We start from the raw sequence: 27,457 nt of genomic DNA on the forward strand, positions 1-27,457 counted from the left end.
CTTTATTGTGTTTAGTTATGTAGATTTCCGAGGGTTTTAAACCGAGGCGGCCACCGACCGATGCACCCTATGATGGCCGGCTCCCAACACTTTGGCCTTAAAGGGAAGGAACGTGTTTGGCAATTGTCAAAGACCAGTGTTCTCACTTAGTGTGTCTCAACATATACATAAAATAACAAACCTGTGAATTTTGTTTTTGTGTGCTTTCAGATAGGAATAAAATACTTCTAGCTAGAAGTATTTTAATATTTTAGTGAGAAATTACCCCTTTTTCAAAAACTAGGTTACTTTAGAGGGAGTCGTTACCCACAATGTTTTATACTATCAACAGCTTGCCAATGCTAGTTACCAAGTCAGTTTTTGAGTTAATATTTGTTTTGAGTAATTACCAAATGTGTACCTTCCCTTTAAAGGTGGCATTCACAATGCTTCATCAGGCCGAGGATCTGGCAGTGCCCACTGTCAAAAACTGAAATATTAAATACTTTTTGAGTGGAAGGGTCTTGGGGCAAGTACAAAAAGTGCATCTTTGATTAAAAATATAGCCTGTTGCCATGGTTACAGCCCTTTCAGGCATTTGGCAGTGGCCACTATTGGTAATTACTCAAAATAATTATTGACATAAAACCTTTCTTGGTGACGAGTAGTGGGGAGAGGTTGATGGTATAGAACATTATGTGAGAAACGGCTCCCTCTGAAGTGCCATAGTTTTCGAGAAAGAAGTAACTTTCCATGAATTTGATTTAGATACCTCAGATTTAGAACTTGAGGTCTCGAAATCAACCATCTAAACGCACACACCTTCATGTGACAAGGGTTATTTTTCTTTCATTATTATCTTGCAACTTTGATGACTGATTGAGCTCAAATTTTCACAGGTTTGTTGTTTTATGCATATGTTGAGATACACCAACTGTGAAGGCTAGTCTTTGACAATTACCAGTAGTGTCAGGAGCAAACATGAACCAGTGTCCAATATTGTTCTATGGACCCCTAAGCATGGGAGGAGGAAACCTGGTAGACCGGCAATAACTTACACGGACATTCTCAAAATGGACAAGGGACTAGAATCAACAGATTTCAAGTCGGCAATGGGGGACAGGAAGGCTTGGGGAACCGTCGTGATTCGACGACACCACTCGACTTAAGCAAGCAAGTAAGCAAGCAGTGTCTACTGCCTTTAAGGCAAATTTTGGGGTATGAAAAACCTTTTTTGTCACTACAAAGTATCACCCATAGTCTTTCTTGAGAAAACAAATTGATATAAATTCCACCACTTTTGTTGGACTTTCATGGATTTGGGGTTCAAATAAAGGGCTAATTTTTTGCTCCATGGAAACTCACAAGGTTATCACTGTTGAAGTATGCTAAGGGTATATACAGAGGGATGTGGACTTAACAATTTTTGAAATGCTTAAATGAGTTTGGGGGTTAGGAGGCCTAAAGAAAGAGACAACTTAAGGGGCAATAGTTTTACGTTGTATTGGCATGAAAATTGTTGTTTACCTCTTTTTAAATTTGATGAAAATTTAAATTGTTGTTTACCTCTTTTTAAATTTGATGAAAATTAATATTGTACACAGAGTGCACAAATGTCATAATTTCTTCATTCCATCTTGTTGCTTTTTTTATATCTTGTCGCTACCATGGCAACGTCTTTATGTTTGGGGTAAATATTTTTCCAATGATGGAGCACAACTGACATGTGAATATAAGCAGCTAATTTTTTTTTTTTTTTAACCCTCCTTAAAAAATATATGCAACCAAATATACATCATATTCTGTCCCCTCACGTAGGGGTCTTGGAAAGCAGTACTCGAGCCCGCCTGTGGTTGACCAAGTGAGTGAGTGAGTGAAAAAAAGCCTCCACCTTTACATACATGAATGTCTCTTGCACTTGCTGACAATTTCTTACTCTTTTTGTCATAGGTCAAATATCATGCCTGCTGGTACACATTCTGAAGGTTAAAACCAAAAATAAAATACAGTTTATATCACAATATCATTTTTAAAAACACCTATAGACATTTATTAAAAAAAAAAAACACTTGTTGGATAGATACAATTGGTTACAGCTTCTTCATGGTTAAAATATTTGCAGTAAAAATACATGTACATGTAGTATTAAAAAAGCAGAGAAAAATTAAATGATACCCTTATTAATTACTTGAAAACACCCTCTTGCATGGCTGTAATCCGAATTGAAAGGTATGGTCATACTTTTTGTAACTACCCCCAAAATAAAATTGTGTAATTGTTATCTAAGCATCATGTAACATTGAAAAGTAGGGTCATACTTTGGTAATTACCCCAAACAGAAATTGTGTAATTGTTATCACACAACCTACTGGTTACGATAGTAAGCTTTCTGCAAAGTTATATGTCTGAAGTGCGCTAGTTGATTAGAAATCAATGAAAGTATGTCAACAATTTCTAATCCCCCACGGATTCCCCTGGAGGCAACTTTTGGGAATGTCTAGGGTGGGCGTTGGAATGCTGCTATAAAAACAGCCACATGTACAGTTGATTGCTACTAAATATTTATGGAGTAAACGGGTAACTGCAAGGGCAGATAATGGTCCGTTACATTGATTAAGCTATTCTGATGAGCCACATACTATAGCAGCACAGGCTATACTTCCCAGGAAGCTGAGATGGTGTAAGAAATGAAATCCATTTCAAACGTTTGTTTCCAGTTATCACAGATAGAATGTTTAACTCAGAATGGGAAAGTGAAAATTTGAGAACTTATCACATATGACCTTTGACATGAAATGGAAAAAGGTTAAGTCTTGCCGGCATAAATTTGCAGCCACTATGGCTCATTAGTTTTCATTAAAAAAAAAAAAAAATGAAAAAGTACTTTTTTACCCCAAAGAAACAACTCCAACAAGAAAATATGCAGATGACCGGAGAAAAGATTTTACTTTTTTTCAAATCACCGGATAAAATGGATTGTTGACCAAATTCTGTTATTGATAAGTTTTATATTTAATTAAGTTTTTTCTTCATCATACATCTTCCTCCCTAATATGCTGACAGAACCTGTTTGTATGAAGAGCACAGCCTTATCTACAACATTTTCTTCACTTGGGGCAAGCAGTTCTGTAGCCTGACGTATACTGAGTGACGTACTCAAATCTGTACACAGTCCTACATTATAGAAAGAAAACACACAAGAACATATTATAGTTTGGGTTTGAACAAAGAAAAATTGACTTTGTAGTGGGACTTGCCCCATCAACCTCCAGATTAAGGTGCCAGCGCTCTACCAACTGAGCTATCGCTATGGTGGTCAGGTCTTTGTTAAGGGGTTCCAGTCAAGAATTACTGGAGCGTTACTATTATTGCCCCATAACCTCTGGATTAATGTATTAATGTACAAATGTAGGCGCCTTGGGCTCTCTATCGGTGGATATGTGCACAATTAAAAGTTTTGCCATTTTTATTTTATATTTTAACGTACTGACACTCTACCAAGTGAGCTTTCCAGCTCTAGCCTATGTTGGCTGTGTGTCCCTAAAAGCCATTTTCTGTGAGGATACTGGGGTGGATTTCACAAAGAGTTAGGACTAGTCTTATCTCGAGTTAGGACCAGTTACTCGTCCTAACTTGAACTATCCATGCAATTTGTATATCTCCTAGGACTAGTCCCAAGTTAGGACTAGTCCTAACTCTTTGTGAAATCGACCCCTGGTCTTTGACAACCATAAGTAAACCCCTGCTTTTAATTTAAGGTTGATTTGCAGTTGAAGATGAGGAACAAGTACTACTTACCGAAATTCTGTGCACTTTCTCCAGCCGAATGGTCCACACGGAACAGTCACTTGCTCCTTTGCATTCCTTCTTACACTCTTTATCACTGACTTCATATATGTCTCAAAGGGGCATGTTCTGTACAAATGAAGAAAAGAAATTCACACCAAAATCAATTCTCAAGTCATATTTACAATTACAACATAAAACAATTATAGAAATTCATCAATAACAGTGCCTTATCTCGTTTCATTGATTCTAATTCTGGTTGTTAAACCAATGACAATCAGAATTTAATCACTGCACTAGCCTATAACCAAATGGAGAGCAGTCGAATTAGAATTAAAATCATTGATTCAATATGAATAAAGAAGGAATGTGAAGACAAAGAAGAAATTTTCAGTTTAAGATGTGGGAAGAAAACCCAAGAGAATTATTCCCGGGTAAGCCCACTGAAAACCCAATCCACATATGGTGCCCCTGGTCAGATTTGAATTGGGACTCCTAAGGTGAAAGGCACTGCAAAATACCACTACGCCAACCTGTTTATAGAAACAGAAATTGTTATAATTATCACCTCTTCTGACAGTGAGATCCTCCGGTTCCTGTTGGACATGCACACCTATTGCCGGGTAAGCAGGTACCACCTTGACGACACTTAGGCCGACAATCTGTCATCTTCACTATTATGAAAAAGGCAAATGATTGAAGAAGAAAAAAAACCATAATAAAGTTTGATCCGTTCAAAACAAATAGGAGAGATCAACTCAAATGAAACTATCAATATTGTTCTTTTAATAAGGGAATCAATTAATGAAGAGGTTTCCAACTAGTGGTTTAATCCCAACGAAGCCTGGTTCTTGATAATTTACCGAGACGAAATTATTAAGAACCAGGCCTCAGCAGGTTTAAACCACTAGTTTCCACACACTTTGATTCACATTCATAAATACCTTTTCAGTCAAAAACATCATCACTTTTTTGTCAAAAAATAAAATAAATGCAAAACTTTTAACTGTTAAATGATTTCTGTAAACACAACACCCCTCCTGCCCTCGCGTAAACAACTCTTTATAAGGGAATGCTGTGGGCGTCGCGCGTATCGCGTGATGTGGCATAACTGTTTCAGCCGTTGCTCTCGACCAATAGGAATGAAGAAACTGTCTCATAAGATAATTGGGTCTCAGAATTCATCACTGCATAACATATCTCTCTGAAAGTTTGTTTATACTCAGCGCCTTGAGTACCTTGTTTGGTAGATACGTGCGCTATATAAGACTTCGATATTATTATAATTAAGAACAGGTGCACGGTCGCGTGTCACGCTTATGAATTAGCACTTTTTACCGGTCATTAACAAAGGTTTATGCACACCCACGTGGCGCGCTCTCCACCAATAGGAGTAGAGAAACTGTCTGAATATAAGATAATTAAATAAGAGCAATTGTTTTCAATGAAATTGCCAAATCTTGTTGATAAGTTCATGAATACTTTTCTATATGGACTACAAATTAATAACAATTATAAGGATAGTAACAAAAATAATGTAAAAATTATTCAGGAAACAACACTCATTTGAAGCTTTACTGCGGTAAAGATTCTCTGATTGTGTATTCATAATTATAGGGATTATTCTTCCTGCCTGGAGTTTCGGTGAAATCTCGAAAACGCGACCATCTTTTGAAATGGAATTTTCACAGGTTGATTTTATTGTATGCAACTACCTTTATATAAGGTTTTAAAACATTTGAATGGTTAAAAACAAAAGGTGTACATTGCGTTTAAAAGAAAAAAATCTTACATGTTTGACAGCGAGAACCACTGTGCGTTGACGGACATGTACACTGGTTTAATCCAACACATCGACCGCCGTTTAAGCAAGTCTGAAAACATCTTGCTATAGCTGTAAAAAATAAAAGAAATAATCAAATAAAAGAAAAATTCGTTGTTTGCAAAATCTTTCCAAATAAACTATAACCTAGGCCTACTGTAACTGCAAGCTGATCAGCATGAAGGGGCCGGCGCCAGAACAGCTCCCCAGAGGAGCTTTGGCTGTGTTAACCAAAAAAGCTAAATCTAGGCCTATATGCTACAGTATGGTACATTTAAAAAGGGATAAACCGTTTACCAAATAATATGGGAGAATGTATTTAGTATGAAGGTTATCAAGAAAAGCCAAAACTAAAAATTAAAAAAATCCTAAATCTAACAAATTTAAAGTGAGCTTTGTAGGGCTGGCCTACTGTAACTGCAAGCTGATCGGCTGGAAGGGGCGCCAGCACAGCTCCTTTTGGCTGTGTTAACCAGAAAAGCTAAATCTAAATCAAATTAAAAGTTAGCTTTGTCAGGGTTGGCTTTATAAACACTGAAACCCAGTCAACCATTATAATAATATCAAAGCTCACACGCACACAACATTCTTCAGAAGACAGTCAGAGCATACTGATTGAAATGCTGAGCAGAAACCGGCTCTTCTCAGAGCCACCACTACTCACAAAAGATTTTTTTTTAGATGGTGTCATCGCAAACATTACTTACTTATACAGTATTTAACAGAAACTAAAACATTTTTGCTTTGAATCTGACCTGTTTGGCAGCGTGACCCTCTGAAGCCTACTGGACAAATGCAAAAATTTACATTGAGGCAAGTTCCTCCGTTTAAACAAGCTGGCACGCAAGAAGCTGAAAAATAGAACAAAAAGTAACAATCTGTAATAATAATAATAATAATAATAATAATAATAATAATAATAATAATAATAATAATAATAATAATAATAATAATAATAATAATAATAATAATAATAACAATCGTATTTCTATAGCGCCTAACACCTCCAAAAGAAGGTCTCTAAGCGCTCAGAGGAAAATAAAAGAATAATTAAGTATATGAAGATTTGAATAGATATGTTTTGAGAAGAGTCTTGAAACTTGAGATCGTGGTGGCTTGTTTGATGTGTAGAGGGAGATTGTTCCATAAGTGAGGAGCAGCAAACTGATAACTACGCTGACCATTATGCTTTGGTGGTAACTTTAGGGATATCTAATATTCTGATTAAAATATGACTGACACATTTTTCACTTCTTTTTTTAAAACAGCATACATTGTTTTATGAATAAACAGTAACAATAGATGCTACTTTTTACATCGGGGATCTAAAAAACACTTATTTGTTTTTACCCTTACACCGATGAAAGCATTAAATACTCAGAACTCAGGCGAATCCCTCCAAACCAACAAACTTTGGGATTCAAACCAACAAACTTTGCATTGCCTGGTGGTCAAGTGGTTTAAACATCTGCTCTAGCAATACAAAGGTTGTCTTTGAATCCAACCCCAGTGATTTGCCTGTAGATTTTTCCACAGAACTTAGGAAAGAACTGGGTAGATACAGTGTTTAATACACGTCATGGTAAAAACCAAAAATTATGAACAGTAACAACAATAAATGCAGTCAGTCTACTGTAAGATGGGAGCTCCACAGATAAGTGTTCATACCTACTCAAACAAAATAAGAGTGACAACTCAGGCCAATCATACTTTGTGGCAACAAAAACCACATTCAATATGGAAGAAAATAATACTTCAGGGAACAGGAAAAAAAACCTGAAACTTTGTCCCTTTATGGGCTCTGCAAAATTACACACCAAGGCAGTGAATGAAAAACTCTTGGAAATGGGGCAGTGGAAACCATACCAGGTCAGGTTCTTGTCATAAAACAATAAAAAGACAGAATCAACATTCAATATGGAACAAAATAATACTTTCAGGGAACAGGAAAACAACCTGAAACTCGTCCCTTTATGGGCTCTGCAAAATTACACACCAAGTTGAATGAAAAACTCTTGGAAATGTGGCAGTGGATACCATACCAGGTCAGGTTCTTGTCATAAAACAATACAAAGACAAAATCAACATTCAATATGGAACAAAATAATACTTTTAGGGAACAGATAAACAACCTGAAACTTGTCCCTTTATGGGCTCTGCAAAATTACACACCAAGTTGAATGAAAAACTCTTGGGAAATGGGGCAGTGGATACCATACAAGGTCAGGTTCTTGTCATAAAACAATAAAAAGCTTTAAAACTCACGTTTTTGGCACTGGGGTCCTTCATAGCTGGATGGACATTGACACTCATTGGGTCCAATACAACGCCCACCGTTCTGACATGGCAAGTCACATTGCGCTGATGAACAAAACCACAATTACAGGTTGAAGAAATATTACAATAACATTTAACTGCGTTTCTATAGCGCATATCACTGCCAAGTGCCTATGCGCTGGATAGGAAAAAAGATAACAACTGGAAAAGAAATACCAATGGAATTATAACTAGTGGTAAACATTGAATAGATGAGTTTGAAGGCGATTTCTGAATTGCCCAACCATGGCTGCTTCAACAGACTCTGGTAGGCCATTCCACAGTTCCGCTGCAGCTACTTGGATTGTTCAAGCTCCGTTAAACAGGGAGGTATCACAACACATTTAGTAGGCCTAATCACTCTTACAATTAATGGCAATCAAAACTTTGGTTAAAAGCAGACAGTATAGCTTTTGTTAGTATCAAAGCATTTTGACAAACATTTTATTTGGAAGATATTGGTTTTTATCCCCATAAATTTGAATCTCAAAAGTACAAAAAATGCGACCACTTTTTAGACACTGCATTCAATTGAAACTTTCACATGTGACTTTCGACTAGGAATCAGTAAACTATAGAGGAAGGATCTGGTTAAACAACATTTTAAGTAAGTACTGGTGGTTCACCAACCTGTTTGACACGCTTTACCAGAGTAGCCTGGTGCACACATACACCGATTCCTACGCATGCAGGTACCACCGTGAGAACACGCAGGGTTACACGTAGCTAAATATTAAGAAAAGGAAAATAAAACAGCAACATGTATTGGATTAATTACAATTAAGTGGAAGCAAATTCTATTAAGTTTAGTTTTCTTCTGGTTTCACAATTCAACAGGTTCTTACCTCATAGTTTCTAATAATAACAATCGTAACACCAATATAAACATTAATTAATAAATAATAATAATAAGTTTGACTTTCTATTGCTCTCTCTACAGGACCAGCCTGTTTGAGGGCACATAACAGTCAAAAATATCATTATTTTTTTCCCGAAGATACAGCTTAAAGCCAATGGACACTTTCGGTAAACAGTATTGTCCAAAGGCCCACACTTCGTGTATCACAACTGATATAAAAAATAACAAACCTGTTAAAATTTAGGCTCAATCGGTCACTTGAGTCGGGAGAAAATAACAGGGAAAACCCACCCTTGTTTCCGCATGTTTCGCTGTGTCATGACATGTGTTTAAAAAAAATTCTGTAATCCTCAACAATGAGATTTGATAATTGTTTTAATGTTTTCTCAAAAAGTAAAGCATTTCATGGAATAATATTGCAAGAGAAGTCTTTCACCATTACCTTCTGTAAACCCTGTAAGTTATTTGTAAATCTGTGAACTTTTTTTTTTTTTTTTGTGCCGAAAGTGTATAATGGCTTTTAAGAAAAGATACACCAGTAAAAATAAGCAAAATAGAAACCAAAGCCTTATGGACCAATAAATGCGCATAAACATCATACTACTGTAAAATCAATACAACTTACATGTACAGAAAGCATTCACAAAGCTCACAATAAAAAATAAAATAAAAAAAAAACAACAGAAAAAATTCTGTACATACGAGTGCCACAAAGTTCGCCTCCATATCCTGCAGAACAAACGCAGCGGTTGGGTCCAGCACAAACACCATAGTTACGACACGCTGGCTCACAAGTTGCTAAAGGAAAGAAACGACAAATGTAATCAATTATTCAATAAATTAGTACTGACAAAATAAGTTCAGTAATACTTCACTCCATTATGTGCTTAAGCAGCTCTGTGAAGTTGGGCCCTGGGCCCAATGTCATGGCTCTGCTTACCGAAAACACAGAATCGGCGCTAACGGTAGCAGGGAATCGATCTGTGCTTACGGCAAGCGTATTTCACGGGTTAGCAGCGAATTTTGGCTTTTGCGCGTGCGTACTCCCCGTTACTAGGCATTCTAGGCTTACAAGGCTAGCGCAGAAATTTGGCGCTTGCACGTAAGCGGGGAATCGTGATCGTAAGCGCAGAATTCGGCGGTAAGCAAAGCCATGAAATTACTGTATGCCTGATTTCTTACAGTTTTAAAATATTCCAAATTTGAATTTGTTTTTAGCAGAATTGAGAATTGAGCAGAATCTAAAAAAAATGGGAGCTGTGCTAAAAAGAGATCAGCAAATTATTGGGAAATTGAGTTTGACAGTCTTCATTGGAGACAAAGATCTAATGGAAAATGAGGGTTGAACAAACTATTAATCTAAAAAAAAAAACTTTCCAGTCAAACAATTCAGAACCTACCTTCACAACGATGGCTGCTGCGTGGGCTGACCTGGTACCCATGACGGCATTCACACTGGTAACCACCGTCTTTATTTCTACAGTGTTGCTCACATCCACCATTTGCATCCTTACACTCATCAACGTCTGTCAAATAGAGAAAGTGCAAAACTCATTTAAAAAGCAGACCTGGATCTTGAGGCAACAAAAGCGATCGCCCCTATATTCCCCTAGTCATCGCTTATGGTGCCCTTGAAATGCTCCAGTAGACATTTTCAACTTCCTCATAAGGGTGCTCTTTACCAGATGCCGAATTGCCAAATTACCAATTTGCCTTTGTGCCCTTTCTAAAATGAAGCAAAGGCCTGAAAATGGTATACATTTGGCAACCACTTTGAAAGTTTGATTTGAGGCCTACAGCAGTTTTTGATAGTTTATAAATCATTTTGAGAAACGATTCACTTTGAAGTAATGTGGTAAGTGATGATGTTTTTGACCGAAAAGGTATTTATGAATGGGAATCAAAGTGTGTTGAATTGGTTTTCAACTAGTGGTTTCAGAATATCATCTGAAAGGCAGTGGTCAGTAAACCATTTTATTGTTTTAATCCTGTATAAATAAGGGAATCAATGTGTGTTGAATTGGTTTTCAACTAGTGGTTTAAACCCGCCGAGGCCTGATTCTTTATAATTTACCACGACTGCGTCTCGGTAAATTATCAAGAACCATGTCTCGTTGGGATTAAACCACTAGTTGAATAACCTCTTCACCACACATTGATTCCCTTATTTATACAGGATTAAAACAATAAAATGGTTTACTGCCCACTGCCTTTCAGATGATATTCCTAGTACATACCAATGCAGTGGCGTCCATTATCACCCAGTACATATCCCGCTCTGCAGTCACACGTCAACCCTCGCTGATCAACCCTGCACAGCTGTGCACAAGCTCCATTCTTTACATCGCATGTTGTGATATCTAGTAAGAAAGAAGCAATATATTTAATTAAGCAACTACAAAAGAGCATCAAAATTCCCAGCTAGTACCACAAACCTAAGTTTCTTAAATTACTTTCAGAAACATGTCACCTCTGTCATTGGCATTATAATGCCAATAGGCGTTAAACTTTAGTTTCTTCAATTACTTCTTCAAAACCATCTGTTCTATTTAGAATCACCTCAACTCATGAGAGAAATAAAGAAAATTGGTGCAACAAAAACCATAGTTTCTACAATTACCTGAAAGCAACATGTTTTTATTCCAGAACCACCTAAACTCATCACAGGAACAGCAACTGCAATTATCACAAACCTTAGTTTAGAAATTACCGCAAACCTATATTTTATCAGAATCACCTTTTAACTCTAAAGAGGTATACCAATTGGTGGTACCACAAAATTTAAAATAACCCCAAACCATCAGCTTTGTTCAGAGTCATTTTAACTCTTAAGAGAAATAGGGACAATGGGAGACTTTTGGACGGTCCCTTTTTACAGTTCTTGCCATGTGCGTCGGGTCAGACCAACACGCACAATACTGAGCATGAGCGAGCATGCATGCTCAGAGCCGCAAAGAAGGACTGTTATGTCTGCTGAGGGCAGCGTCTCAGAAGTTTCCAATTGACACTCCGTAAACCTTAATTTCTTGAATGACTTACCTTGGCAGTGAGTGGTGCTGTTGATAATGAAGTACCTTGTTGGACCACATTCGCAATTATATGATCCTTGTGTGTTGATGCACGTCTCTTCACATCCACCATTGTGAAGTTTGCACTCGTCAATATCTTGAATAATTCAGGAAAAGAAATAAAATTGATTCATAACTTAAATTTTGAAACTTCTTCTATGGTCCTCTATGGTTTATTGTACTTCATTTGTCATTCTTCTACAACATAAAAGTACAAAAAGGGACTCTCTAATTTAGGTGCCATAAATGTATATCTCTTGCCAGGTAGATTACGTTCTTTGAGAACTTGTCTTGTTTTCTATTACGTCAGGGCCCAATTTCCCCGCTTACGTGCAAGCGCCGAATTTCTGCGCTAGCCTGGTAAGCGTAGAATGCCTAGTAACGTGGAGTACGCATGCGCAGAATCCATTATTTGCCGCTAACCCGTGAAGTACACTTGCCGTAAGCACATAATTCCCTGCTTCCGCAAGCGCCAATACTGTGCTTACGGTAAGCAGAGCCATGAAATTGGGCCCAGATCTCAAATGAACATAATCTACCCATCAAGTAGACACACAATGGTGTTACTAAAAACCAAATATACATTGATACCTCACCATGTTATGCCTCAAATTATTGAAATATTTATATTTGTGGGCATATGACTTACCTACACATGTGATGTCATCAGCATGTAGCTGGTACCCTGCATCACAGGTACACCTGAACGACCCCAGAGTATTCTCACAGTGTTGATGACACATTTGATCTTCAAGACATTCATCAATATCTACAGAAAATAAAACAAACATTCATTTAATCCGAGGAAAAACAGAAAACTAAAGTTCAGTAACACTTGTCTTCCTTTCCAGCGATGAACCTTTTTCGTAAGAAAAGTACAAAACCTTATTGAATAAAAGAATCCAGCAGAGTGTTTATAATATACTTTTCAAAAATAAATAAGAACTAGTTTTAAAAATATTGCTTTGTCCATCCGGCTTCTCCTTAGATTAGACCCAATAATATAAAAAATAATAATTAATAATTACACAGCATTTGTAAAGGCGCACTAAATCTGATGTTAAACCATTCCAAGGCGCCGGTCACGATTGAAAAGAGGGAACTCTCAAGTGGGAGGGAAAGCAAGTGTGAACAGGTGTGTCTTTAGTTGCTGCTGAAAAATGAAGATGTTGTGTATTTCCCTAAGGTTTTCAGTAAGTGAAATCCAGAGCCTCGGTGCTGTACTGGGGAAAACCCCAGTTCCCCGTAGCTGGCTAAATGAGGCCAGGGAACAAGAAGCATGTCGCTGGTAAATCATAAAGGGTGATGCAGCACATTCAGCAGCAGAAACATCATTGTGGCAAACCTGTTTTCCTAGTGATAAGTGTCATTGGGCCCTTTTACATTTTATATTCTTCTTACACTGCCAGCAACTGTTTTACTAACAAACAAACAAATTATGTAATGTTCCTTTAAGAAAACAAACATAAAATTGAATCTCACCTAAACATTCAGCCCCATTTGACTCCATGGTGTAGCCAGTATAACATTCACACTTGAAGCTCCCTTGGGTATTAATGCAGATTTGCATACATCCACCATTGTTCAGAACACACTCATCGGCATCTGAAAAAGGGGTATTTCGAAAAACATATTGAAAGGCTGACAAAAATCACAATTCATTCCAAAAATAATATTGGTTCATATTGGAATACTGAATTTCCAATTGGAACGAAATCTTATTCGCCAAATATGAAAAAAACGAAACTGCGTCCAATGGGGTCCATTTTTTTCTTTCTATTTCAAAACACAACATTGGACAAAATTCCAACTGGTTCCAATTGGAAAAACTGTGTAAGTTTTTGAAACTGTATCCTTATCAAAGCGTTATAGATATATCTATTTGTTAAGAAAATCAACATTATGTTGACTAAAAACCCATTGATGACCCAACCTTTTAAATGCCTCGGCAGCCAATAATGCCTTTAGTTCCGCTGGTAATACTAAATCAGACAACATTGTATCATCAAAATAATAGCTAATGGCCCGATGTTTAATTCGACCCTAGCAAAGTCTGCTAGGGCTGAAACGTCAGGCCATTATTTTGTTGCACATATACACCATAGGTCCTTTTGGATGGTACAAATTTGCAACAGCTAATTCTATTTCCTCAATATTTTATCATAGTTTGAATTTCCTTCATCAGTCCATTTTTTCAAAAATTCTCTCATGTTATGTCATGGACAAAAAACATTGACAAGAAAACCAAAGTCTAAACTAAATTCAAGTGTTTATCGTACCATAACATGTCCTTCCGTCTCCATGGTAGCCAGTTAAACACTGGCAGAAGTAGGAACCAATCAAATTGCCACATCTAGCAAGCGCGTGGCAGTCGGCAACCTCGGTTTCACACTCATTTATATCTGTAACCAAATTTGAAAATAGTTTTGCTAACGCCAATGGAGGTCTCATTTTTAGTTTCAAGTAATAAACTACAGGGGAAAAAACTCAGTATGTTTTAAATAGTTTGGGTTTGAACAAAGACAAATTGACTGGCCAACAACCTCTGGATTAATGAACCGCTACTCTACCAACTTAGGTGTAATTGACAAAGACACATTTCAGAGCTATTGACCCTTACATACTGGGAACGCACCTCCGCACAATGTGTATCTGCCATCACCATTTTGGAGTCAATTCCTTTGTGTCTTTTTCTCCAATAGGAAAGATGTATAGTGTGCTGCAAGTAATGCATTTGGTAAATTTGATGTATCAAACTAGTTATTTGTGCGTTATTTTAATCTCACTTTAGGGGAGAGCAAAGGTTCTGCGCTGGATGCTACCACCCCCTACCTGCCCTCTATGACACCTAACAAAATATCTAAAGCGGTCCAAAAATTACCTTGCATATCACAAAAATACCTTGAGAATCTTTAAAACCTGTTTGAGTGCATATAAAGACAACAGAAAGAATTACCTATTTATAGAGACCAATTCAAGAACTGCCTCCGCGGTAGTACAGTTATTTACGATCCTATAAGTCCCAGTCAATTTTCTATACTTTGCGCCCTGACAGTAGTTAAAAAGCAGGACAGTTCTTTTCAGAACTGAGAAGTCTCCCGAACATCCGATAAATCTACTCCGTGGTAGTAGAACAAAGAAAGACTGTTCTCTAAGAACAAACTCTACTTGGCAAGTATATGCACACATGGTGTTACCGCAACCCAAATATATATTGATACCTCACCATGCAAAGCCTCATATATAAGAATTACCTAAATATAATATAAACAAAAAAATGAAGAAGAAAAAAATCATTTTCTTAGGCCTAATCCGAATTGGTAGCTTCAGGTACAGCTCTGTCTGTTGCTTAGGGTGTGGTAAAGGACGTCTATATACTTCATCGCATGATGCCGCAGAAACCTGACGCAGCCGTAGCTGTATAGCCATCAATAGACCCTTCCCATGAAATATGTAAATTGCACGTAGCGTGTGTGCACTAACGTTTTGGTTGGCAAAATGAGGGAACATCGCGCTGTTTTGTGCATGGCTAATGGGTGCGTGACGCAGACGCGACTGCGCGTCTGCTTAGTGCACAACTCTTTGGCGTTTACCAACCAACAGGGTCTGTACGCATGCGTGAATGTAATTAGCATATTTCATGGGAAGGGTCCATTCGAACGCAGCCTTACCTTCACAATGGTCTCCATCAGCAATGAACCCGGCTGGGCAGCTACAGAAATAGGATCCTGGGAGATTCTCACAGGTAGAAAGCCCTGGGCAGACACCGTCTGCTTCACACTCATTAACATCTAAAGAGTGAGAACAGAAATGTTTATTAGCTTGAAACCTAATCTGAAAGGCAGTGGACACTATTTGGTAATTACTCAAAATAGTTATTAGCATAAAACCTTAATTGGTAACGAGTAATGGGGAGAGGTTGATAGTATAAAATATTGTGAGAAACGGCTCCCTCTAAAGTGACGTAGTTTTCGAGAAAGAAGTAATTTTGGTCTCGAAATCAAGCATGTAAAAGCACACAACTTCGTGTGACAAGGGTGTTTTTTCTTTCATTATTATTTCCCAACTTCGACGACCAATTGAGCTGAAATTTTCACAGGTTTGTAATTTTATGCATATGTTGAGATACACCAAGTGAACCGTTATTCAACTACTCTGTTAATGGTGCCACCACGACTACTACAAAAGAAGTCACAGGTTTCTGCTTTGTGAACCAACTGACTCTCTCACGCCTATTCATGACAACATAATTTACTTATGAAACACAATCAGACATCAGCATGAATTTAACAATATTGCGCTTGCAAAAAACAATATGCCGCAATACACCTTGGGAATTAAAAAATTTGTCACGACTAGTGGCAAAGTTGCAACTTTTTAAAGTATTTTATAAGCTTACATACCTTGACACCCTGGCTGGCCCTCCGCTGCGTATTCATAACCAATGTCGCAGTTACATCTAAAACTGCCCTCGGTGTTCACGCAAACCGACCCCTCGCCAGAGCAAACATCCTGAAATATGCACTCGTCTACATCTTTATGAAAGAAAGAAGAAAGAATTTTATAAATGTTAATTTATATTTACTCCTCTCATGTTTGAGTGTACTTTCTTCGTCACCTGTGAGAAAAAAACTACTCAAATCACCCACAATAATACTTTCAAACAAGCCCCTTTTTTACACCTCTTGTTATGACATTTATATTTTGTTATAAAAACATACATTCAAACTAAAAAAGAAAAAATAGTTTTGTAACAAAAATCATCACATGGTGTGAGAGGGATATTCCGGAACAAAGAATATGAAACTATAGGATAATTTTTGAGAGAATTAGATATGAAATTGTTCTTCCCAAAATTATGTAAAAAGTTTAAACAGTTTTGTAATAATCAAAATCATCACATGGTGTGAGAGGGACTCCTGAACAAAAAAAAATGAAACCAGGATCAAGATTTTGTGAGAATTTTGCACAAAATTGTTCTTCCCCAAATTATTTAAAAGTTGAAACGCTGCCTCTTCCCAGGCGTTTACTTTGGTGTGATCCCTGGCAGTAACAGATTGCACAGCTTCTGAATGGCAGCACTGGACATTGGCAAAATAGGGAGGCCGCCAACGTGAGGGCTAAGTAGATAGCTCAGTTGGTGGAGCACAGACAATAAGTTAATCTGAAAAGTCGCAGGTGCGTGTCCCCTCTGGTAAATTTGCTCCTCTGAAGGTCTTATTGTCCGTGATGGATATCATGTATGTGGTGGTAATGTGTTCCAGTATTTATAACTGTTTTGGGTATGAATGAAAATATTCCACCAGAAGTGATAAAACTATTTTTGAGAGCACCCTCATGCGGTAAAAAATATGGCAGACTGAGAATAACTTACCCTGGCAGCCAGCACCAGGTAATGCAGCATATCCCGTGTAGCATCCACACTCAAAGGAACCAGCGGTGTTGATACAGTACGAGTCTGCTCCGCATCGAGTCTCCCATAAGGCTGGAAACTCACACTCATTCACATCTACAAATGAGAAAATAGAATTAATAATGATTAGGTTTGTGGAAAACACCATGTGTGTATCTACTTGCTGGGTCGATTATGTTCTTTTGAGAACTCGCTTGCTTAATATTTCTACCACCACGGAGTAAACATTTTGGAATACAAGAGACTTCTCAGTTCTGAAAAGCTTTTTAGTGGATCGGGGGGGACTCATTGTTATTATGTTCACTACCACAGAGTGAACTCTTAATAATTGGTCTTAATCGTTTCGACCAAAATATAACTAGCGTAGTTACGGCTTACGCAAACGAACACCCACCCACCCATACAGAATTTTAAATGGTTGTGTATGATACAATGGTACCAGGGTTTGCTCATCTGGAGGTTGTTATACAAATGTTTGCCCCGAACCATTTGACATAGCAACTGTCTCTATAGTCTGAGGAATTCATATGTATGCGGTACACTGTGACTGAGCAAGTCACTTTCTGCAGAACCTTATTCAAATCTAACTCGCAAATGGCTTATTGAGCCCTTTTCATTCCACTCTATTTCCTAGGGATGACCCCGGAAATTACCAGCCAGCCCTTTACGCATCGATCACTTTACCCGCCCTGATCTACCCTGGTAAAAAGGCATACCCTGGGGAACAAAAAAAAACACCTTATTCGCAAAATGGTGGACAGGAGATGCGCGAGTATGTGCGCTGCACATTTTGCACAGAATCTGTTCTCAGTTTTAATGCACTCACCTTCACATATCCCTGATGGGGTGGAAATGAATCCAGGGAAACACAGACAGTCATAAGAGCCTGGAGTATTCCTGCAGCCTGCATTATCCCCACATGGACTGTACAAACATTCGTTTTCATCTGCAAAGAAATCATTCAGAGAGAAATATTAACTTATAACATGTAGTCAAGATATTGACAGATAGGAAGACTACAAAACCAATGTTAGAATGCTCAGACTGTTGGTAGAGTGCTGTTGTGTACAAGGTCTGTACAAACCTTTGTTTTCATCTGCAAACAAAATCATTAAAGGCAGTGGACACATTTGGTAATTGTCAAAGACTAGCCTTCTCACTTGGTGTATCTCAACATATGCATAAAATAACAAACCTGTGAACATTTTAGCTTGATTGGTCATCGGAGTTAATAGCTATGAAAGAAAAAACACCCTTGTCACACAAAGTTGTGTGCCATCAGATGCTTGATTTTGAGACCTGAAATTCTAAACTTGAGGTCTTGAAATCAAATTCGTGGAAAATTACTTTTTTCTCAAAAACTACGTCACTTCAGAGGGAGCTGTTTCTCACAATCTTTTACACTATCAATTTCTCCCCATTAGTCTTTACTAAGTAAGGTTTCATGCTGATAATTATTTTGAGTAATTACAAACATTGTCCACTGCCTTTAAGAGAGAATTGTTTAAGTAACATTACGGAATTGGTAAAAAAACTTGTCTGAGATCACATATTTACACAACAATGTCACAGTCTAATGATGATAATGAAAGTATAAGAAAACATCCCTTGGAATATTTCTGTCTGAAATGTTATATTGAAGAAAAATAATATATGAAACTATAATTTCCCATTTGGAGTTTATTGCTCAGTGAGCATTTTGTTTTAAAACTAACTCTTTCTCAAAGCCTCTTCAGGAGCCCTTCTCAACAGCTCTCCAATGCTCGTTACCAAGTAAATTTTAATGCTAACAATTGTTTTGATTAATTAAAAAGTGTCCATTGCCTTTAGAGGATTCTGGTACTTTTTCAAAAGGTTGTGTTAGTTTTTAAGAAATGAGTAAAACAAGTCACAGAATCATTTTGGTCTCATCAGGCCAAAATGATTTTAGCATGTAAAATCCCCTTAATTAGTTATGATATTATACCAAAACCATAGCATAACTGGTTGATATGTTTTTACATGCTAAAACTGAGACGAAAATATTACTACTTTTACTCATTTCTCAAAAACTACAGCACCTCAGTAAGTAAAATTTCAAGGGAAGCTTTCTACAATCATAATCTTCAAACTGTTCAAGTTTAATGTAAATCTGTGGACATTGTGTTTTTTGTTAGGAAAAAGTACATAAATACCCTTTAAGACAACTGAACAATCGACTTACCTTCACAGTATTCATAATCAAGCTCAATATATCCCAGAGCACACAGGCAGACGTAGTTTCCAACAATGTTGTAGCATTCTTGGGTCGAATCACATGGGGTGCTCAGACACTCATTCACATCTAGAATTTATCAACAAAATTTCAAGTCAAAACAATTTTCAAATATTTTTAGCTGAACGATACGTCAAATTTTAGGTGAATTGTCTTTTTTTTTCATCATGAGCCACCCATAAAGGATTTGCAGCAATACTTACATAGTGTTTAACAAATCGTACACTCAGACATGTTTAGTAGAGCGACATTGTGCGCTTTCCCCAGTTTTTGTCTATTGATATTTTCTTTGATGCACCCCAGGATGTAAATATTTCATATTTTGTTCATTAAACCAACCTCCTCACAATGTAGCTTTTCTAGCAAGAAAGATTCTTGACCTTAAATAAATCAAATTTCTTGTTTTCATTTTTTTCCCCAATTTTGTTTTTCTGACAAATTTTTCTAGCCGTCACAAGGTCAAGTTTAACTTGAGGTGAATGTTCTTTTTGAAATCCTGAGCTGACCATAAATGAATTACAGTAATTTATTTTCATGAAGATTATAAGTGAGTTCGACAAATCGTAGACTCAGTGAAATCAGCAAAATTTTCCCTAGGGAAAAAGCCATTAATACATGTATTTTGCTTTTCAAGAACGATTCTTGAATTTAAAAACGCCAAACTTCTTTTTGTTTTTTATTTTGGGGGGACTTTTTGTTGTGAAATATCGCCTAACATCACAAAACTACACTGAATTGGCCTGTCGACCCAAATCAACTGTCACCAGGGGCACACTGAAACCTACGGATAACTTTCCGTATGGCGCCACCACTTTTTCACTCATATTTACAGAAAGGGATATCTCATTGAGGTAAATTAAATACTATATTATTTCATATCGAATGAAAAAGTGGTGGCGCCATACGGAAACTTTTCCTGAAATAATATAGTATCTAATTTACCTCATTGATATATCCCTTTTTGTAAAAATGAGTGAAAAAGTGGTGGCGCCATACGGAAAGTTATCCTCTTACCTTCGCAATTTTTCCCGTCTTGACCCAACTGGAAGCCATCGAAGCACCGGCATTCGTAGCCACCTTCCCCGTCAGGCAAGCACATGTCTGAGCAGCCACCGTTGTCAAATACACACGGCTCAACTAAAAGTATTGAAGAACAAAAACGGTTTGGTTTGATTTTACCCTTAGGTCCACGTGGGAAGGATACATGTATGCGTGTACATGTAGATGTAACATGTACATGTGGTGTTATGCCAGAAAGAGAGAAGTCAATTTCGCGACGGTAGGACGAGTAACGGAAAACCACATGTTACAGTTTGGTGAAATCGTCAGCACTCCAGCAGGCCGCTTTGAAGGTTTGGCGGGACACATTTTGTTGTTTACAACGCAGTGGGTTTGGTACTGTATACTCCCAATTACCTGTCTTGAGACGAGACTACGTTTCTAGTTTCTACGTTTCTAGTTATTGCATAGTGCTCATTCTTTGAGGATTCAAAATGAAATCCCAAATTCCATACAGTAATTATTATAACGCCTTTATGCACTTCTCCCCTACTGCAGGATTATTTCAAAAATCGTTGCAACGTAGTCTCATACTCAAGTCAAAAATTGACAGTTTACAGAACAAAACCCCTCACAGCCGTGTCAAAAAAACAAAAAACTAATTATTTTTACAGAATTGCCACATATCAAAAATCACGAGAGTGGCCATTTTGATGGAACAGACAAAACAATTCTTTGGTTTTTTTTTTTTAGAAGGTAGGTTTGATGGTTCGAACATGTGTTCTTCCGTTATGGAGATTTTTATATGCAGTATACACCCGAACCACAAGGTAGGCCTATAGTACATGTTTACACCTTAATCGGTATATTGTCTAGGTTTTTGTAGAAATTTATTTCAGACCTGAAGAATCCCTGATGCAAACAAAGTCTTTTATCCATATCTGAAAGCACACAAATTCGTCAATGCATAGTTGAGAATACCCTGAGTGAGAACACTGGTCTTTGACAATTATCAATAGTGTACCTTTTCTTTAAAACGTGTCGCCGCGGCATTGGTTCAATTACCAACATGAAAGTCAGTTCTTCATTTTTCACCGACAAATGTCCCCCAAGTCCCCAGGGTTAACGAACAACAGCTGGTTAACGACATTGACCTTGGTAGAAGGCTCATGGGTCCCCATACACAATCTGTGGTTGAGGTTCCCTTGTTACTGATATAGTTTCGATTACCATTGACAAGCTAGCTCTGTGAAGTGATGCCGGTGTTTTCAGCTGATTATGCGCTCAATCCGTGTGAAAAATCATCATCAACAGCAACTTGAAGCTTATATTCTTTCGCCCGGATTTAAAAACAAGATGGCAACCTTTCCACAAAAACTTGTTATTATTTATTTCAAAAATTAGAGCACTTTCAGCTGCAATTCCAACTGCTCTTTCTACACCGATAAACCTTTTCTACCTCCATGGATAAACCATAAATTCCATGGAGTCGGATAAACAGACTTTGAAAACAGCAAATCCGTGACTGCCTTACAAGAAGGCGTTGATTGTTTGTGTTTTCTTTGATTTACTTTGAGTTCAACAGGCACCCGTGTCTTTGGTGTCCCAGGCAAGGGTTTCAAACGAAATATTATTTTATAAAAACCCATATACATGTAGTTTTGTTTTCCTTGTGAATTTCAAAAGCTATGTATTGAAAGGCCATTTGAAAAAGTCCAATGTCAGCCAATAAACAAGTTGAGGTTTAAAAGAAAGAAAAAAACTACTTCATTTCCGATTTTTGTTTTCACAAAAAAGGGAAAAATCCCACTGCAGCTGTTTTTATACAGATCTGACTCCCATGTCTGTGTGATCATTACGCCTACACATTTCTCATCCCTGCGGCAGACATGCATGCCAACCCCTTATCTAAATGTCATTAAATTCTGAGTCCAATTAAAGTTCCTAGAAAACTGATAGAACAGATGTTTTCTCTCCAGTAAACGTAGTCTTGGTTCCAAGACCATTGGTGTTGCGCGGTCACACACAACCAACGTTCCGATTATGCACGGCAAAAACTGTACACGCTTGTAATGAACGAACGCTAGCGGGCGCTCTGTTTCTCTGATTTAGATCTACCATGGTCTTGGACTTTTGCAACGACGGGTCTTAACTTTTTTATTGTTTTTCGGCAAATCTCCCCGACTTTCCGGTGGAGCCAATCAGAGGCTGCGTTGCGGTTGGCTCATGAATAATTCATCAGTGTTGTGCATGCAGATGTACAATGCATGCAGTAATAATTGCGTTGCATGACTTTTGCTATACTCTGCATGTGTGTGTGGGTTTATGTTTTTATCGGAGTATAATAATGTCCAGATCAGTAGGATTTGAAACTTTGCCACATGATGGAAATACGATAAAGAAAGGTTTGCGGTACCACCACAAACCTTTCTATGTATAATATCCAGATGCCAAAAGATTCACACATCAGTTTCCCAAATTTTGGGTGTTCTACGTAAACTTAAACATATTCTGCCTAGAAATGTGCCTTTCTCTATTTATAATACGCTGGCATTGCCCCACTTTCAATACGGGATTCTAGCCTGGGGAAATACTCATATGCTTCTTACCTGAACAAGCTATTAATCAAACAGAAGAAATCCTTGAGAGTTATAGCCAATTCTAGCTTTAGAGAGCACACTGCACCCCTTTTCAAGCAATTTAAAACACTCGATATTTTTAAACTGTATAAATATCATCTTGGGGTCCTTATGTTTAAGTTTGAATCTAACTTGTTACAAGGTAACATAAGACTCCTCTTTACACGAAATATTGACATCCATTCACATAACACTATATCAGCTACTAAAATTCATATTGGAAAGGCTCGGACCACTTTATTTATGAAAACAGTCAGACATCAAGGCCCCCTACTCTGGAATCAGCTCACCCCAATACCTTCATTTAGAACTGTGCACAGCTTCAAAAAATACATGAAAAACCTACTTATAACCAGTATCGTCTAAAATGACACCACCTGTAACTACACGCGTACCATGATTATCCATTCCAAATTATCAAGTTTTTGTAATTTCCTAAATAATGTTCTGTTAATTTTCCTTTTTGTTATCAACTCTCAATATGTATTTATGGCTGCATAGCAAACAAATTTTTTTTCAAAACAGTTTAATTACAAACAATCATTGTTTTGTGTTATTTTTGCTGTATGCACTATACCTTTCACCGTACCTTGATTTCAATAATCAATATTGTTATTGGTATAAACTAAAACCTATTAATTTATATTATAAAGGGTCCAGGCTCTGTACAAGCCTAGGCTTTTTCCTGGTGCCCTCCTCTTATCACTCGTTGTTCTTATTTCTTGTATGTTTCATGATTATTTATTGTGATATTTGGAAATAAAAAAACAAACAAACAAACAAACATCATTGTGATAGAAATAGTGCATTTAGCGATATTTTCGTCCGTAATTGTTTTAAATATTATATTCTCTATATGGACAAAAACTGACTAAATTAATTTACTTCACACCGGGCTAATCTGCTATTCAATTCACACTCACCTGTTGTTTGAACAACCGTTGTGGCTATTGTAGTCGTTGGTGCAGCCGTTGTGGGTGCCGTTGTGATGGGTGCCGTTGTGAGTGTCGTTGTGGGTGTCGCTGTGAGTGTCGTTGTGGGTGTCGCTGTGATGGTTGTCGCTGTGATGGGTGCCGCTGTGGGTGACGTCCCCGCTGTTTCACTGGCCGGTGTTTTGGGGCCCTCTGTACTGTTATTATTTCCTGTTAATGACGCGTTTGCACTAACATTCAAGACCGGCTGAAGGCCCTCCTCAGATGGTCCGGCTTGCTATTTTTGAAAACCACAATAACAACAACAACAATGACTGTTTGGTCAAGACATAATATGTTTTACCATGGATTTACCATGGACTTTACCATTCGTCTTTGATGTGCGTATAGTAACTCGTAACACAGCCGAGCGAGAAGCTAACCAATCAATGACAATTGACAAGGTTTTGTATTCGCTCTAACTTTATTTCCAAGACACTGGACGTGGGACACTATTGATAATTGTCCAAAGACTAGTCTTCTCACCTGGTGTATCTAAACATGCATAACAAATAACAAACCTGTGAAAATTTGAGCCCGATTGGTCGTCGGAGTTGCGAGATAACTATGAAAGAAAAAACATCCTTGTAACACGAAGTTGTGTGCTTTCAGATGCTTGATTTCGACACCTCAAATTCTAAATCTGATGTCTTGAAATCCAATTCGTGGAAAGTTATTGGAATTAGAATTATTTATTCAGCCAACGTTAACAAGTTAAAAACCTAAAACATCGGAAATTGTAGTGTACCTCGAGCTCTCTAGATTAACAATAACAAAATACATTTAAAAACGTTACTTCTTTCTAGAAAACTAAGTCACTTCAGGGGAAGCCGTTTCTCACAATGTTTTATACTATCAATCTCTCCCCATTACTTGATACCAAGTAAGGTTTTATGCTGATAATTATTTTGAGTAATCCTACCAAGAGGGAGTCCCCTGCACTTGGAAGAACATTATTGCGTTACCTTTGCAAATCTCTCCATGGGGCAGAGGCAGAGGCTAGACCAACACTGGCTTCACAACCAAAAAGTAAAAATGTTTTAAATATACGTTGTGTAAATTGTAGGAATATATATATTTTAAGTCAAAGAAAAAACAATCTTTAAAAAAAAGGTTACAATTGAACCATTGGGAGTAGTATTACTGAACCATTGGGAGTAGTATTCTAAGAAAATTAATCAATCTTGTTTTCTAAATGCTGTACCATTTCCAAACTGGAAAAGAATCTTTAACTTAATCTCCGCTGGATCGTTTCATAACAGCTGTTTTAGGTTTGACATATTTCACATTGCAATCATTCTTTGCGTTATGCAACATTATTGCATAAGGTTAAACCACAAGGAAGAAAGGAATTTCTGGAAGAAAGTCTTAGCCAGCCGTCTTTCTTCATGCTCCAGATCCACAGTTACAAAAGACCATGAAATAATAAACCACATCAACATTTCTGAATTGAAAGCAAAATAATACTATTTATAGGCCTTATATGATTCAGAATCCGGTGGGAGTTTCATGTTTTGAGATAGGTTTGTTCGACCATCGCCGACGACGTTCCACATTGCAGTCATTGTGCTGTGTTCCACAACACCTCAAACTATTGCATAACAAAAACCACAAGCATTAAGTTTAAAAAGACCATAATTTTTGTATTTATTATTAAATTGCATCAACATTTCTGAAAGCAAAATATAACAGGCATCCTAACAAACGATGTCGGTCACTTCGTACCCAAGTCACTTCGTACCCAAAATATTATACCCAAGTTAGGCCGTGTCCGAAACGACGACTTCGGCTACAGTTACGTCTAGATCAGCGCGTCTACCAGTGTTAAAGAATAGGCAGACGCGCGCAATACGGCGTAGCTGTAGCCGAAGTCGCCGTTTCGGACACGGCCTCATCACTTCGTACCCAGGTCACTTCGTACCCAGGTCACTTCGTACGTGACCGACATTCCTATTCCTAACAAACAGTGGTTATTTATTTAGCCTGTATTTATCATTGATTTTGAACTTTCATCATGTCGCGTCGATTGTAGGCCGCTTTTTCCCCAAGCCATTGATTATGTAATTCTTATAGTTTCAATGGAAAACTTTTCGTATCTCATGCCTCAAATTCGTTCACTAATTTTTACAAATAACATATCTCATTTGAGTAAATTACTCATGGAGGAAGGAATATTTTACTTAATAAGGAAAGAAAAAGTGGTGGCAGGATTACAAGTATTCGTCGTGCGTACGTAAATTCATAGCTACTACTAGTACTAGTAGTCAAGCACCATGGACGTGACGGCACGAATCTATAGTGTTTTTGAATGTAGCCGGCCGGCACCGGTCCCGTAAATTCGTGAACAGTCCACACTTCCACAATAATAGAGTGTCGTCACAGTAATCTAGTCTACTAAATGTAATAGTCTCTAACTAACAAGACAACGAGTAAGAAACTACCTGAAGTTCATGAAAACAATTAAGCTTACCTCCAAATTGTCACCGAAAGTTATTTCCTCAAGAATCGCATCATCCGTAGTCGTTGCTTCATCAGTCGTGGTTTCCTCATCATGCATGTCATCAACTTCTGGTGCTGACACGTTTGTCATCGATTCGACATCTGTCAGGAGTGTCAAATTTGATGAAGATGTCGTGAACGAAACGTCGATCTGGCCATCAGTCGTTTGACTTTCGGTGTGTCTGACAAGAAGCAGGAATACTGCCAACGAAACAGTGCAGCAGAATGCCTTGAATTCCATGGTTGGGTATTACACTTATAATGGGGTCCTTTCCATCAGACAAAAATGCAAGTTTAAGAAAATGCTCTTCCAGTACGTGAGATCATGGAGGTAGAATTAGAATGCCGTCGATAACGGTGCTTTCTCTATGAGTATGATACAACGTAGCTGACACCTAACTCGTACAACTCAAATGCTTTAGCCAGAGGAAAGTGGTACAGGAATGTGATGTTACCATGTGAAAGAGAAACGCATGTGAAATGGCCCTTGCTCTCTAAAGTCTCTGTGCGGTCGAGCAAGAAAGGTGGGTGACTGCTCAGTGTCTGTGGTTTTGTCTTACAACCCAGATGGCTTGCCAGGGTAAACTAAAGACCAGGGGGGCAGTTTCGACTGTTGATTCCACCTGGCTGACCTCCACCGTGATTGACACACTGCTAACCATGGACTCTGACAACACTAACAAGCAAACAAGCCCCCCCCCTCCCCCGATAGTTTATGGCGTTGTGCCAGTGAATGATTAGGTGATATCTAGGGACGTGATGAACACATAAACAACCACTAGACACGCGTGCGGCATACCTTTTTTGTTTTTTGTCACATACCTCCTTGCATCATAAACCATGCATAAACAC

General features: G+C 37.8%; 1 protein-coding gene across 2 annotated transcripts; it reads right to left on the reverse strand.

The window, feature by feature from the left end:
- Nucleotides 1-2,211: 2,211 nt before the first annotated feature.
- Nucleotides 2,212-27,298, reverse strand: LOC117305972 (fibrillin-1-like). Of its 2 annotated transcripts, none has more exons than XM_033790821.1 (22): nucleotides 26,577-27,298; nucleotides 24,059-24,344; nucleotides 20,512-20,634; nucleotides 19,447-19,566; nucleotides 18,070-18,189; nucleotides 17,205-17,339; nucleotides 16,234-16,365; nucleotides 15,502-15,621; nucleotides 14,110-14,232; nucleotides 13,313-13,435; nucleotides 12,480-12,578; nucleotides 11,802-11,927; nucleotides 11,000-11,122; nucleotides 10,163-10,288; nucleotides 9,465-9,560; nucleotides 8,534-8,629; nucleotides 7,853-7,948; nucleotides 6,343-6,438; nucleotides 5,558-5,659; nucleotides 4,334-4,439; nucleotides 3,778-3,894; nucleotides 2,212-3,153 (listed from the first exon to the last, which is right to left on the reverse strand). In XM_033790821.1, the coding sequence occupies exons 1-22, from the start codon at nucleotides 26,844-26,846 to the stop codon at nucleotides 3,087-3,089; spliced, it is 2,802 nt and encodes a 933-aa protein (XP_033646712.1). In that variant the 5' UTR covers nucleotides 26,847-27,298; the 3' UTR covers nucleotides 2,212-3,086. The 2 variants fall into 2 exon arrangements, with proteins under 2 accessions (XP_033646712.1, XP_033646711.1); XM_033790820.1 differs by having other exon boundaries at nucleotides 12,480-12,599; nucleotides 26,577-27,297.
- Nucleotides 27,299-27,457: the final 159 nt, after the last annotated feature.

The sequence above is a fragment of the Asterias rubens genome, unplaced genomic scaffold, assembly GCF_902459465.1.
Source record: "Asterias rubens unplaced genomic scaffold, eAstRub1.3, whole genome shotgun sequence".
Lineage (NCBI taxonomy): Eukaryota > Metazoa > Echinodermata > Asteroidea > Forcipulatida > Asteriidae > Asterias > Asterias rubens.

Bases quoted from the DNA above. Each gene is read 5' to 3' on its own strand.
- LOC117305972 (XM_033790820.1), bottom strand. From the start codon at position 26,846: ATGGAATTCAAGGCATTCTGCTGCACTGTTTCGTTGGCAGTATTCCTG. The intron at 14,233-15,501 runs GTAAGGCTGCGT...ATTTGGTTACAG, and splicing joins TGATGGAGACCATTGTGAAG to ATATAAATGAGTGTGAAACC. The intron at 13,436-14,109 runs GTACGATAAACA...CCCCTTTTTCAG, and splicing joins AGACGGAAGGACATGTTATG to ATGCCGATGAGTGTGTTCTG.